At 40.1% G+C, this 14,792-nt stretch overlaps 2 protein-coding genes across 3 annotated transcripts; one reads left to right on the top strand and one right to left on the bottom strand.

Moving 5' to 3' along the window:
- Nucleotides 1-3,992: 3,992 nt before the first annotated feature.
- LOC139407094 (heat shock factor protein 2-like) lies at nt 3,993-7,878 on the top strand. Of its 2 annotated transcripts, XM_071150490.1 has the most exons (12): nt 3,993-4,183; nt 4,671-4,779; nt 4,868-4,995; nt 5,110-5,234; nt 5,324-5,399; nt 5,566-5,627; nt 5,723-5,804; nt 6,072-6,181; nt 6,269-6,526; nt 6,702-6,804; nt 6,917-6,973; nt 7,098-7,847. In XM_071150490.1, exons 1-11 carry the CDS (start codon nt 4,091-4,093, stop codon nt 6,971-6,973), a joined length of 1,203 nt encoding a protein of 400 aa, XP_071006591.1. In that variant the 5' UTR covers nt 3,993-4,090; the 3' UTR covers nt 7,098-7,847. The 2 variants fall into 2 exon arrangements, with proteins under 2 accessions (XP_071006591.1, XP_071006590.1); XM_071150489.1 differs by lacking the exon at nt 6,917-6,973 and having other exon boundaries at nt 7,098-7,878.
- A 6-nt stretch (nt 7,879-7,884) lies between these two features.
- On the bottom strand, nt 7,885-12,687 carry LOC139407095 (serine incorporator 1). The gene is made up of 10 exons (XM_071150491.1): nt 12,562-12,687; nt 11,396-11,557; nt 10,870-11,063; nt 10,597-10,676; nt 10,355-10,492; nt 10,044-10,213; nt 9,813-9,903; nt 9,563-9,707; nt 9,006-9,230; nt 7,885-8,872 (listed from the first exon to the last, which is right to left on the bottom strand). Exons 1-10 carry the CDS (start codon nt 12,598-12,600, stop codon nt 8,734-8,736), a joined length of 1,383 nt encoding a protein of 460 aa, XP_071006592.1. The 5' UTR covers nt 12,601-12,687; the 3' UTR covers nt 7,885-8,733.
- Between the last annotated feature and the right edge of the window lie 2,105 nt (nt 12,688-14,792).

Genomic DNA, 14,792 nt, shown 5'->3' with positions numbered 1-14,792 from the left:
ACCCTTACCTTAAAACTAAACTTAAGCAAATTTTAACACATTTTTAAATTAAATATCGGTTTCATATCACTGAGGTATATGTTTCAAACAGCCTTTTCCGAAATGTAAAGGTGACGTTTTCTTCCCCTTCAAAATAGTCCCATGATTGTTGAGGTTTTCGAATTCAACCAATCAAATGTCCCTGTTTCAACTTTTTTTTAAGAGTCTAGTGATCTAGTGAATGTCATTGGCATCAGCTGGTGGAGGATGGAGGGAAAATACGAAATAAGACCATTTGGACAAAGCAAAAGATTTTAGATTTCAGCAGGTAGCCTAGTGGTTAGAGCGTTGGGCCAGTAACCGAAAGATTGCTAGTTTGAATCCCCGAGCTGACAAGGTAAAAACTTGTCATTCTGCCCCTGAACAAGGCAGTTAACCCACTGTTCCTAGGCCATCATTGTAAATAAGAGTTTGTTCTTAACTGACTTGCCTAGTTAAATAAAGGTTAAAGTATAAAGACATCATTGTTCCCTAAAGAAAATGAGGGAGATCTACACAGGCTGATAGGTAAGTAATGGCCAGGTTTCTAAATTCTGTCAACAATTTTACTAGGCCTATGTCATCAATCTGAGAACAAAGTTAATTAAAACAAATTCACTAAATTAAGTTAAATTAAGCCTAGGATGTTCCACATCTCAGCACCTATTGACCTAAATGTCTCCTTCATGCTGTAAGCCATTTATTTTTGACCCAGGACTTAACACTAATGTGAAACGTGCATGCATGTCTTTTATGGGTTTTGGCTTGTAAGTAGCCATATCATTTCCAAGTCTCACTCAACTAAAAGTAAATAAATGGATGTAATACTCTTTTTACAAAGAACTTCCTCAAAGTATAGAAAAACATTTTAATGCTTGTCTCTAACATCCAACTGAGAAGGTGTGTTTTATTTTTGCTCTTTAATACATAGGTCTTAAAAATAACTATTTATTTGGTGAGATCATTCAATTTGTGTGGTAAAATTTGGAAATGCAGCATTAATTAATATACAGGAGGCATTCCTGCTCGGTAACACTGAATCAAAGATGTAAACCACTCGTTTGGCAGTCTGAAGGAAGTCTAATACCTGCATGGCAAACTCCAAACGTATTTATTCATTAAGTAAAAAATAAATCTGCTGGGATCAGCACTAATATATTTTTCTTTGGTTCTTTTCTGTTAAGACTTCAAGATTAATCGAATAATGACAACAACAACTATAAAACGCGGGCCCAAGTTCTACATCCAATGGAAAATGTAAATTCATTCCAAAGTTTTTGTTCCAACTCTGCTGCTGCAAAAAAAGGGAGAGTGAGTTTGCAGCTTCACAACCACTACCTGAACACCCCGAGCCTGGTCCAAAGAATGGGCATGATTAAGGAATGCTTTGGTAAAACTTTAACCTTAACAGTTCTTTTGTCCTCCACAAGGTTACAGATGAAGATTTTCTTTCCAAAACGCTACTTCCACAAATTGTTCACGTGTTTACTGTTCTCAGACTTTTTATTAATAGATTTTAGATGTTTATGATTTTTTTTTTTTTACAAAATGCTATACATCTATTGTTTAGTTGGAATGGAATGTTCGTATTCCTGTATATTTGACTGTGATATGTGGTTGTCTCACCTAGCCATCTTCTCAAGTTGAATGCACTTACTGTAAATCACTCTCGATAAGAGGATTTGATGAATGACTAAAATGTCGAATGTACATTTCAAATTAATTTATTGATTTTTATTTTTTATTAAATAAATGTCGATGTCACAAATGTAGCATTTGTAAATGTCTTTATTAAATATGTAGTTATTTGTTACATTTGACTGTGTAAAACCTAGCAGTACTACTTATTTCTGTGAGAATGAGGTGAATATATAGAATTTTGCAAAAAAACATGATTATTTGTCTTTCTGAAATGAAACCATCAAGTTATAGATTTTAAACAAATACATTTCTGTCATTGAACAACCCCATGCCATGATTATACTGTATCTTGAAAAAAAACTCACCAATCTCTTTCAAAATGTCTTTAAACAATAAAAGCTAATTTACCAACATTTCTGAAAATTGATATATAGCATTTTGGAATGAAACTCTTCATATTAACACAGGCCTGAATAAAAGTTGCTGTAAAAAATATTAATGTAGGCCAAGTCATATACAGTAGCCAACTCTTTTTGGAACACTGTAAGCAGCCCTACATGGATCAGTTCACAGCTAATTCTATATTTTCCTATGGCATTAACACCTTACAAGTCAGATAGGAAGGGTCAGATAAGAAGGGTGTCACTTCTGATTGGCCAGTATGTCAAAGACTTTCATGACATTCACCAAACACAAAGTCAAACCAAATTAATCTTCTGAATTAGTCCTTTAACAATGCTGCCACCAAGTGAGACATATTGTAAGTCCCCTTCAGATTTAGCAATACATACTTTATTTGCTGTTGCTACCCCTACTCTCCAGCATTTGTACGTTTTTCAACTGTGGCATGGCTATTGTCAAATATAACAATAAGCAACTTACATTACAGCAGCACCATACTGTTTATATATATTAATGTTCAAGGCTCAAGCAGTATTTTACTTCTATCCAGAACAATTGTAAACATGGCACTGAGCTTACTTCCCTGTACTATACAATGAAAGGCAGAATGTCACCTGTCTTACTTTAATGTGCTGTGATTTTTGCCTTTCCGATAATCTCGCTGTCTCAGAATCAAAGAATGTCCTAATTAGTGCCATTTAAAAGGACTTCATGACGTCTTTTGATGTAATATTACTGTCTGTCCCAATTAGCTGTGCACTTGTCAACCTCATTTTGTTATGATGTCTCAGTAGAAGAGGCATGCACTGTTGGCAACATAGATCTTTCTGCAAAACGTGCCCCTCTCTGTGTAGTATGTTAGCCTACTTAGTGTATGTTGTTAAGCCACAGAAATTAAGTGTATGTATGTGTGTTTGATAAATACAGTAAAATATCATTAAATCTTGTGCAGCGTTTGGTGATTCTTAAACATTTGCATGAATCCCTCTGAAGAATGCAAAAAATACCAATCGAATGAAAAGTTACCTAGATCACAATAGTGTACTTTTAATGTCAAATGAGAAATGCCCTCTATTGGGAATAAATTACATCCTTACTTATCTGTTTCACAAAGCAGGGAGTTATGGCCAACCAACCCCCACACATTGTTTCTGCTGTTCTCTAGCTGCACTCTAGCAGGTAGGTAGTCAACAGTGGTCCTCTCAACCTGTGGAGGGAAACGGTTTTACTTAACCCCTAAACTATCCTTTGTGGCTTTTTCCACTGAGATGGCTATAAAAGCTAAAAAAAAAATATATTTCCATTCTTTTCATGATATTTGTCCTGAACATTGCAAATATTAAAGATATTCCAGAAATGTAATGAATGATTCAGATCAATTGAAAATGTAATCTTCATTTCACTTCAGTACTTTGATAATTGTTAAACTTGTATCTGTGTTAGACCCTTATGCAGTAAATAGGTAAATAAAACCAAACTGTAAGATAAAAACTAACACATAGGAGCAGAAATTTGAGAAATATCTGAAGTAGAAAACTATCCTAAAAATGTTACATGCTACCTGTAGTGACTAAATTTGAGGGGTGACAATGTTATCCTAAGGACTACGGTGCCATTATTCACATTAGGCTGGAATTTACATAATCTAAGGCTGACACCTAGTGGCAATAAATAGAATGACTCATCAATCGAACGTAAACAAACCTAGGTACGTACGTTACCTAGTTATGAGCATCCTCCCATGCCAGCTGACTCGAGAGCTATCAATATATATGTGAAAACATTTCCAGTTACCTGAAAGCATTTCACAGAAAAATAAATACCTAACACATTTCAGCAATAATTTGCAGATTGCTAATTGAGCCATGCTTCTACGTTACACGTGATAAAAGTTACGTAAGTCAAGATTCAACCAATCAGCTTCTGCTCTTCAAACAGGAAGTTGTGTGTATGTTTACGACGTTATTTTCTTCTCAGCGACTTGCTTTTTTCATCCCAAAAAGGCATCTTTCCACCTTCAGTTTGCAAAATGAAACAAAACTCAAATGTTCCAGCTTTCCTCACCAAGCTTTGGACTCTTGTGGAGGATTCTGATACGAATGAATTTATTTGTTGGAGTCAGGTAAATGAAATTGCCCCGCTAAGCGTACCAGAGCTAGCTAGCGAGTAAGCGCTAGCGCTGCAGGGTGTGAAACGAACGATTTAGCCAGCTAGCGATTTATCATCTGTTGCCTCATAGACCGAGTTATAGTATTTCTTCCTAGTCTTAAATGCAGGTGTCACTGGTAGGCTTCAAGAAGCATCATTTTTTTTTAGCTACTGATGTCAAAGACGAATTTGCTATTGTTGTCCGTGCTTGCTAAAGCTTGCATAGTAGCCTCCGCTACAACCCTCCCCCAGAAGCTGACGTTATAGCTAGCGAGTGCAATTTGAAATATCTGTTTGAATGTTGGCTAGTGTCCTAATAAGAGCACATCAATAAGCATTCCGTCAGGCAAGAAAGTCCATGCACTGTTTAGTTCCTGAAATGTAACACAAATACATTCCCTTTAGTGGAAGTAGTTGTTGACATTGCAGTCTCATAACTATAATAATGCTTTGTTTTCTAGGAGGGGAACAGTTTCCTCGTCATGAACGAACAGCGATTTGCCAAGGAGATCCTTCCCAAGTTCTTCAAACACAACAACATGGCTAGCTTTGTCAGACAGCTAAATATGTGTAAGTCAGCTATTCTATAAACAGAGCTGCTCAGCTGTTCTAGTGGAATGCCCTCTGTGCAGCTGTCTAATGGGTGGTCTCTCTGCAGATGGATTTCGCAAAGTGATGCACATTGACACAGGCATAGTGAAGCAAGAGCGTGATGGACCAGTTGAATTCCAGCATCCTTACTTTAAACATGGGCAGGATGACTTGCTGGAAAACATCAAAAGAAAGGTGAGACCATCATGAGGAAACAAACAAATAATGGTAAACACATAAATGACCTATATCAGTAAGTGGTCAAACTGAATAAGGTAGACATTGAGTAATGGGCATATTTTTGTTCAGGTTTCTAATGCAAGACCAGAGGATACTAAGATCAAACAGGAAGACCTGTCCAATATTTTGGCCAGTGTTCAGAATGTTAATGGAAAACAAGAAAGCATTGATTCCCGACTCAACACATTGAAAAGGTATGCAAACTACCATGGGGGTATAAAAGTAGTAGTGATGTGTTGGTTTGGAGATGGTACTATGCTGATGCTTGAATTTCTGTTTACAGAGATAATGAAGGTCTATGGAGGGAAATATCAGACCTGAGACAGAAGCACTCCCAACAGCAGCAAATCATTAAGAAGGTACAGTCAAATGTGCTTCACCCCAAATTACTTCACATATTCAGAGGAAGTTGAATTGGAAACAATTTTCTTACAATAAAACAGCTTAACCATTGAATGCATAATTGGCCTTAAGGCTATAAAAGTTTAATCTAACTTTGCTTGTTGTGGTCTTTGTTCATTGCAGTTGATACAATTCATTGTCACATTCGTACAGAAGAACCGGATTATGGGTTTAAAACGCAAACGGTAAGCCTTCATAGTATAACAATTCTTCCACCGAATGACATCATCGATTACAAAACATTATTAATACATTTTACTTCTCAATCTCCATTTTTCAGACCTATTCTACTGAACAACAATGGAAAGAAGCCTAAATACATCCATGAAATCTATGATGAACCTCCTCTGGAGCACAACAAAGTATGTGTAGAGGTCTGAAGGGATTTACCTCCTTATGTAAGGTATACACAGGGATGTCCATCCATTGACATCACACTAATGATACTAGCAAATACACTAGATATTTTTTTCTTGACAAGATTAAGGCAGGATCATTGCCCAGGAAAATTGCTTCAATTGTGAGTCAATGAAACTTGACATTGTCAGGGGGGAATTTTCCAATATGAGTTTATAATGTTATTTCAATGAAAAGCATTCTAAAAATGTATATTCTGAGCCCTCTCCCAGCCCTCTGTCAGTGGTTTGAAGAACGCTGATCTTACTGATGATGTTGTCATCTGTGACGTAACTGACGACGATGCAGAGATCACAGAGGGCCCCTCAATAATGGATCAATCGTAAGTCAACATCTACATTTTTGTTTCATGTATATTTCCGTCTGTGCCATCTATCCTCATGCCTGTTCTCCTCTCCTTCATTCTTAGGGGGGATGTAGAAATTGTTGAGGTCTTCGACAGCAATACTGTGTCACAGACAGATGGCGCTGACAATCCAGGCCAAACCAACTCTTTGGTATTCGAACCAGAAGAGACCACCATAAGCACATATGATAGCCTTCCAACCAGCAGCGTCTTGCAACTCAACAAACCATCAGGCCTGAGCCTGGAGGATCCCATGAAGATGATGGACTCAATCCTCAATGAGAGTGGAGCTATTTCTCAGAATATCAACCTCCTCGGCAAGTAAGTGGACTTGACTTACTTTATCTTCGTGGTCCGTAGTTCCTGAATAACTTTAAAAGGCTCTCACAATATGTCCAATATTACTGGGTAGCATTTTTGCAATACTAAGGATATATAGGCCTATGGAATTTGTTTCAGGTTACAGTTAATAAGAAGCATCCATATGTTTTAACAGGGTTGAGCTGATGGACTACTTGGACAGCATTGACTGCAGTTTGGAAGACTTTCAGGCTATGTTGTACGGGAAGCAGTTCAGCATTGATCCAGATATTTTAGAGGTATGCTTTTCATTTTTAAATGTAATTGGGAAGTTGATAGGCCACAGAGGTTTATGTTAATGACATTTCATACAAAATGTTATTTTTACTCAGTTCTATGATTCCTCTTCAGTTGTTCAGTTCAAATTGCCCTGTGAACTTGCAAGATTTCAGCATCTGCACAGCTTAAGTGAGTCCTGTCAAACAGGCAATACACAAGTCTATAGTGAGGCTACTACCTGCTTCCCCTCTCTTTAAATCTTTTTAATTATTTTGTTAGGGAATTAATTTCACTCAAATTATGTCATCTTTAGGAGAGTGGGGGTTCCAAAGGAAATGTAGGGCTGTTATCCAAAGGAGGCAAGTCTGGCATCTCTGCAGACAAGCAGCTGGTCCAGTACACGTCCTGCCCTCTGCTGGCCTTCCTGGATGGCTGCACCCCTTTGGCCCCAGAGCCAGACAGCAGCATAGCCACAGAGCTGGGAGACAGCCTGCTGCAGCCGAGCACTGAGGTACCCACAGACCTCCTGGAGCCAGATGAGGAGCCTCCACGGAGCTCCCTGATCCGCCTAGAGCCCCTGACTGAGGCAGAGGCCACGCTTTTCTACCTGTGCGAACTCAACCCAGAAGGGAGCACCACTGACTCGACACAGCTGGATATTTAACCAAGGAGCAGAAAAAAACTCAATGATTTACTGTATTTATTTCCTTGTATCTTTTGGTACATTTAGGTCAGAAGTAAGACATTCCATAATGTAGCTGTTGATATGGTTTCTCCACTATTTCCACTAGCAGTTGAAGGTAAACCCCGATTAAAGAAAAGGCTGCAATTTTGTTTCACTGTATTATTGATTCCTGTATTGATAGGTCAATGATCACATCAATCTTTAAATGAAAAAAACAAGTGCCTGCGCATTTCCTTGTCCTAGAACTACAGTGCTCAGCATTTCAAATACTGCAGTCTGGGGTGTATCATAAGGTGTCGTGTTATAAGACTGTGATTTTGTGAGATTCACTGTTAAGCTTCACAATGACATTCAAATAAAGTGTATTTTCATTCTGAATGCAGTATGAAGTGGCAAAATTCAAGAAAAAGCATGGTTTGCTTTGGGTTACAATGCACTTTAATACATATCGAAAGGCAAAAACTATTCAGGAGAAATGGGAGTTGACATGTATCGTCTGCTAGAAACACTTAATACCTTAAATTATGCTAAAGCAGCTACAAAATAACTTATCCACTGTTTGAACATCAGTATTTTACCTTTAAAAGAACTAGTGCAAATCATAAGTAACACAAGGTACATAAAAATGAGGGTCTTATTACAAGATGTGCAAGTTGGCCAAAAGGTAAAGCTGCAGGTTAGCAATTGGGGCAGATATTCTGAAAAGGAAACCACAGCAACATTACGATTTACATGATGGTAGATTAGCCTATAATATCATGCAAATGGTTAATCATGCTTACTGATGGAAATGAACCTAGGATAACAATGTTAGCTAATATCTGGAACCCTGCACTTCCTCTACATATGCCTAACTTAAAGTGAAGGAAAGTGTAGCATAAACAAAGCAGTCTTACTCATTTTGTAACAAATTAACAGTTCTTTCTGAATGTCCTATCCAGAACCGATTACAGTTGAGGAAGAGTCCTCCCTTCTTTAACTGAACACATGTCCACTGACCATCTCCCCAAGCCCCAGCAACCTTTACAACCCCAACTCTGCAAAAGTAATCCTCTCCATTCTTTAAATTGTGCAATAGGATAAAACACAGTGGATAACACATGTACTCAATACTTGCATGCATGCCGTTTGTTAAAAACAAAAAGGGTGGGTGGGTTATCCACGGGGAATACACACACACAGAGCTTGTTCACCTTATACAATTTTGAATAGTCATGATCATGAGCAAATGATTGCGCCCCCCTCTAATTCTTTCTTTAGCTCATCAGTCGAAGTCTCGATTGACCAGGACCAGTGGGGCAGCCAGGGTCCACACATACAGGGCAATGCAGATCCAGCTGGAGGAGATCTTCACCCACACAGAGGGCCACTTGCTGGTCATTGTCTCATAGCTGGAGTCGGGGCTGGGGAAATCAAAGAGACCTTTTAAAATGAGTGACCTGTGTATATGTTCACAATATTCAATACTTAAGCAGACTCATTGCCTAATTCTCATGTATAAAACCAGATCAACCAGGGAGAGTGAGAGATACACACCTGTACCAGTTGGTGAGGGTCATCATGATGTAGAGGGAGGCCAGGAAGAGCATGAAGTGGAAGAAGGAGTAGCTGTAGGTGACTCCGTCCTTCTCGTTGTCCAAGGCCCGGTTCTCGCCGTCTTCCACGTCAAAGTTCTCAGGGTGGGGGCCATCCTCGATCAGTGCAGACTCGTCACTGGTCAGAGTCAGTTTGTTCACTTGGGTGTTAGAGGAGTTTCGGATGCTAGAGGAATGAATGGATAACTTGTTATTGTTAGGGTCAATGGCAACTACACGAAGCTGGTAAAAAAATGTACATTTAGTTTACCTTCATTTAACTAGGCAAGTCAGTTAAGAACCAATTCTTATTTTCAATGACGGCCTAGGAACAGTGGGTTAACTGCCTTGTTCAGGGGCAGAACAACATTTTTACCTTGTCAGCTCGGGGATTCGATCTTGCAACCTTTCGGTTACTAGTCCAACGCTCTAACCACTAGGCTACCTGGTGATAAAATAACATTAGCAGTTCCTTCTTATAGGAAACTGCAGACAGTTAGAGTTTGACCTGTTTTCTACCTTGAGTATAGAACACACATCAGGAACAGGACCAGCCCCACAATGCCCTGGGCATCCCACCACTGAACAACAGGATGGTCCTTGCCAGCTGGGGTGGTGTTGTTGAGGCCAATGATACCCAGCAAGCTTGGGTTGCATTTCCTGTCTGTGGATGGCAAAGACCAATACATTCACTCAAGTTGTCTTGATGAAGAGCTAGCCACTGATTGGTGTATTGAAAAGGGAGACATTGGCTCATTAAAATCCTCACCTGGCTCATTGGTCATGGCAGACCAGGTGAGATACATGGTGTACAAAGTTACAATGGAAGACTGCAGCAACCCGGACCTTGGCTGGGACTCCTGTTGAGAAAAGGGGTGAGAACACATAATGACATGTTTATTATATAACATGATGAAGGTTTTAGGGATACAACATGATGAAGGTTTTAGGGATACAACATTGAGTGTAGGTGACATGCTGGTCCAATGCACTTCCTTACCTGAATCTGTGGCAGGATGGACATGACTGAGGCTCCCACACACAGCAGCATGTTGACAGTGATGAAGGCCTTGTTTTCAGTGCAGCCGTCAGTGTGGGTGTAGTAGACGTAGAACATGACCAGAGACACAAGGGACAGGATGTAGTTGATGGTTGTAGCAGACAGCAGAGCTGCAAGGGAGGAATGACACTTGATGGTTATTTCTGGACAATGGGAACAGAGGTTAGAGGAGAGTAGACGCTGAAGACTGCTTTAACTCAACCATCACCATTTCCACAAGGTATTCTCAAAGAGAAGCTCACGTCCCATACCTGCATACCAGCAGCGAGAGTTGCCCTCCTCCATTTTCTCCACCCAGGACTCATTCCAGGAGTGGGCAAAGTCAATCAGCAGGACCAGCTGGATCAGGATGAAGCAAAAAGCTCCAGCCATTCCTATGTAGAACCAAACTATGGGAGAGAAGGGCAATGTGTGAACTACTTTCAAAGAGCTGCAGGATATGCTAATATTTCCACAAGACAGAAAAATATATTTGAATGAAAAGGGGCGTTACCAGTTGTGAAGGCACCCTCTGGAATGAAGAATGCACCGATGGTAATGGCAGTCGCAGCAGCAAACTTGAAGAACCAAAACCTAAAAGATAGCATAAGTATTTTAACTGTGTGACCTTTTGTTTTAACTTCCTTATAAACAGATACCCTTATTTATGAATTATATTCATGCCTTGCAGTATATAAGCTTACTGATATCATCATTACCTATTCTAATTATACATAATAATAATAATAATAATAATAATAAATAAGACTTGCTGTGTCATTTTTACCCGTTGTGTACTGCAGCTCTAGGATCCTGGCTACTCTTGACCTTGACCATAAGGAGGGAGAAGAGCAGGAAGAACATAGACATGCCGAAGCAGACACGGTACACAGCCTTGTAGCCGACCAAGACATCACAGTTGACATGACCCTCCACACCTGGGATTGATGTACCCATTCCCCCATCACAGAATCCTGGAATCTGCAAGAGCCAAGATGCACAGGTAATTAGTCAGGCAAATAGAAAAATGTATAGAATTAGATGTCACTGAGCGCACAAAACATTATGAACACATGCTCTTTCCATGACACACTGACCAGGTGAATCCAGGTTAAAGCTATGATCCCTTATTGAGGTCACTTGTTAAATCCACTTCAAATCAGTGTACATGAAGGGGAGGAGACAGATTAAAGAAGGAGTTTTAAGCCTCGAGACAAGATTTACATGCCTTTGAACGGGGTATGGTAGTAGGTGCCAGGAGCATCGGTTCAAGTGTACATGTTGTACATCAAACACATAACATAGTTTAGTACCTTCTTGAGTTGCTCTTCCATCCCTGGCATTAGCATGATGCATGCGATGCCCACACCCAGAAGGAGGAAGAAGGCATAGATAAGTCGGGTGACAGTGGAGTTATTCCCACTGGGGCAGCATCTGCACAGCAGGCAGGGGGCAGTGCCACACAGGCAGGGGATCTACAGTGAAGACAACATTATTAAATCAATTAGCTAATAATAAGCATTGAACTGATGGTGACACAATCATGCATCTGCCTAGCTACCACTGAATGGTTGAACAAATAGAATAATGGTACCAAGTCAACAAGTTATTCAGTCATTGATCAAAGTTAATCAATCCACCTAGGGTTAACATAACACCAACACAGTTGTTTTTGACAAGTTGCTAACTATTATGGAAACCAAATCCCTGCCAAGAATAGAGATCTGGACATGGCTGGTGTCAAACCTAATCAAGTGGATACCAATGTGGAAGAGAACGTCCAAACAGCTAACGTTACACTTTCAGCTTAAACGGTTTCAGGAATAGTATTAGTATAACCAAATAGAAAAAAAATACCTATGCCTGTTATTGTCTCTACATGAACTTAGTGTATTTTCAGGACGCACATTTCGCAAGTCACTACTAGGCTAACGTTACGTGGAGACGTCATAGCTGTAGCTGTTATCTGACATTTGACTCTGCTTTGACTGCGACGGTGTTGCAATATTTCCAAGTACCGGTAGCTAACGTTAGCTTAGCTATCAATGACAAAGTGGCTAACTATCTAGTTAGCTTTCACGTAAGGCTACATTGCTGTGTAGTATCGAAAATGTAAAACGTATACGGTAGAGAGAGAGCAATCGTTAATCTGAATAAAACATGGTCGGGTTCGAACTGTCAAACCCCACATAGTTATGACGGTTGTTTGCCAAATAAAAAAATACTTGTTCAATAATTTGTGTTCAAGTGCTGGAAATATTATCACAGGCCAATTTATTTCATTAAAAAGGCAATGCGCAAATCCCGACAGCTGAACAGGGAGGAACCACCCTGGCTTGCCTTCGTTGTTGCGCATTTGCTACAGAAGGTTAGCAACTGAGCTAGCGAAGCTATCTCGGAAGAAATGGTTGATTCGGCCCTTTTGTTTTTTATAACTGGATATGATGTCGACTTTTATTTCAATTAAGAAAATACTTACCCAACTCGCCATGGAGCACAGTCCAAGAACGGCCCCCATGGTGTTTTGCTGAAATACGACTTCTCTGTGAAAAAATATGGATGCTTCTCGTCTGTTTACGATCTCTTCTTCAATGAGGTTTAACCGCAGTTGGCATCCAATAAATGATGCATTACCGCCACCTACTAGACTGGAGTATAACTCCCTTACACTTTGCTTAAAAACAAATAAATATACAGTACCGGTCAAAAATTTGGACACACCTACTCATTCAAGGGTTTTTCTTATTTGACTATTTTCTGCATTGTAGAATAATAGTGAAGACACAAAAACGATGAAATAAAACATATGGTATTTTTATTTTACCTTTATTTAACTAGGCAAGTCAGTTAAGAACTAATTCTTATTTTCAATGACAGCCTAGGAATAGTGGGTTAACCTTTCGGTTACTAGTCCAACACTCTAACCACGAGGCTATCTGCCGCCACATGGTATCATGTAGTAAACCCATGGTATCATTTAGTAAACAAAAAAGTGTTAATAAAATGAAAATATATTTAATTTGAGATGATTCAAAGTAGCCACCCTTTGCCTTGATGACAACTTTGCACACACTTGGCATTCTGTCATCCAGCTTCACCTGGAATCATTTTCCAACATGCTTGAAGGAGTTCCCACATATGCTGAGCATTTGTTGGCTACTTTTCCTTTACTCAGTGGTCCAACTCATCCCAAACCATCTCAATTGGGTTGAGGTCAGGTGATTGTGGAGACCAGGTCATCTGATGCAGCACTCCATCACTCTCCTTCTTGGTCAAAAACCCTTACACAGCCTGGAGGTGTGTTGGGTCATTGTCCTGTAGAAACGCAAATGATAGTCCTGCTAAGCGCAAACTAGATGGGATTGCGTTTAGCTGCAGAATGCTGTGGTAGCCATGCTGGTTAAATGTGCCTTGAATTCCAAATAAATAACAGACAATGTCACCAGCAAAGCACCCCCACACCATCACACCTCCTCCTCCATGCTTCATGGTGGGAACCACACATGCGGAGACCATCCGTTCACCTACTCTGCGTCATACAAAAGACATGGAGGTTGGAACCAAAAATCTTACATTTGGACTCATCAGACCAAAGGACAGATATCTACTGGTCTAATGTCCATTGCTCATGTTTCTGGTCCCAAGCAAGTCTCTTCTTATTGGTGTCCTTTACTAGTGGTTTCTTTGCAGCAACTTGACCATGATGGCCTGATTCACACAGTGTCATCTGAACAGTTGATGTTGAGATGTGTCTGTTACTTGAACTCTGTGAAGCATTTATTTGGGCTGCAATTTTTGAGGTGGGTAACTCTAATGAACTTATCCTCTCTAGCAGAGGTTTCTCTGGGTCTTCCTTTCCTGTGGCGGTCCTCATGAGAGCCAGTTACATCACAGTCCTTGATGGTTCGCACCAAACGACAAGCATCACAAGCACCTGGAATCTTCCCCTTCATTTGGTCAACTTCATGTTTACCGCTACCCCAGTAATCACTCCTTTCAATGGCGCCCTTTTCCTGAGAGCAAAAAATAAATAAAAAAATGCACATCTCTTGTCCCCATTCGTTTAAATGCGGATGGCCTGCTTCCTCTGACCAGCAGAAACACAAACAATGATCAACAACCTTCACCGATTCCACAGCACCCAGCTCATTTTTCACTCACCCTGAAACCACAAATGGATCAGCCAAAAAGCAAGGGTACACACTTTTCCCAAAAATGTCACTCCTGCCTTCACGTCTCATCTTTATCCTGACCCTTGGTACAAGCCTCTGGCTCCGAGAACTTCACCACACCTGCCCCCTCTGATGCTTCGCCCTCCCCCAATCCATTTTTCCTCATGTCTTCGATCCAGTGTACAGCTCACTCTGCTTACACTTTCTACCATTCTGCTTTAACAAACCATTTCCCTTTTCCCCACCATTTTAAACCAATTCAAGCTCACCCTCTTCCTCCCTCTCTCTCTTTGACCTCCTCTGCCTCTCTTTTTCCCTCCATTCCTCCTCCGCATTCCAGGTATACATCTCCTTAGTAGAACACTGCACTTCTCCTGACATACCGTACATCTTGTGTTTGCCCTCTAAAGGGACACCATTTTTCTTACCCGCTCATCATCTGTTTACGAACTCACTGACTTTCCCGTTTCTTTAACATGGGAAACACCCCCATCTATGACTCATTTCCGGTGTGTGTGATCAGAGATGTGATCATGCA

This window comes from Oncorhynchus clarkii, chromosome 4, assembly GCF_045791955.1.
Source record: "Oncorhynchus clarkii lewisi isolate Uvic-CL-2024 chromosome 4, UVic_Ocla_1.0, whole genome shotgun sequence".
NCBI lineage: Eukaryota > Metazoa > Chordata > Actinopteri > Salmoniformes > Salmonidae > Oncorhynchus > Oncorhynchus clarkii.
Note: the sequence above shows the minus strand (reverse complement) of the source record. Positions and strands in the feature narration are given on the sequence as shown.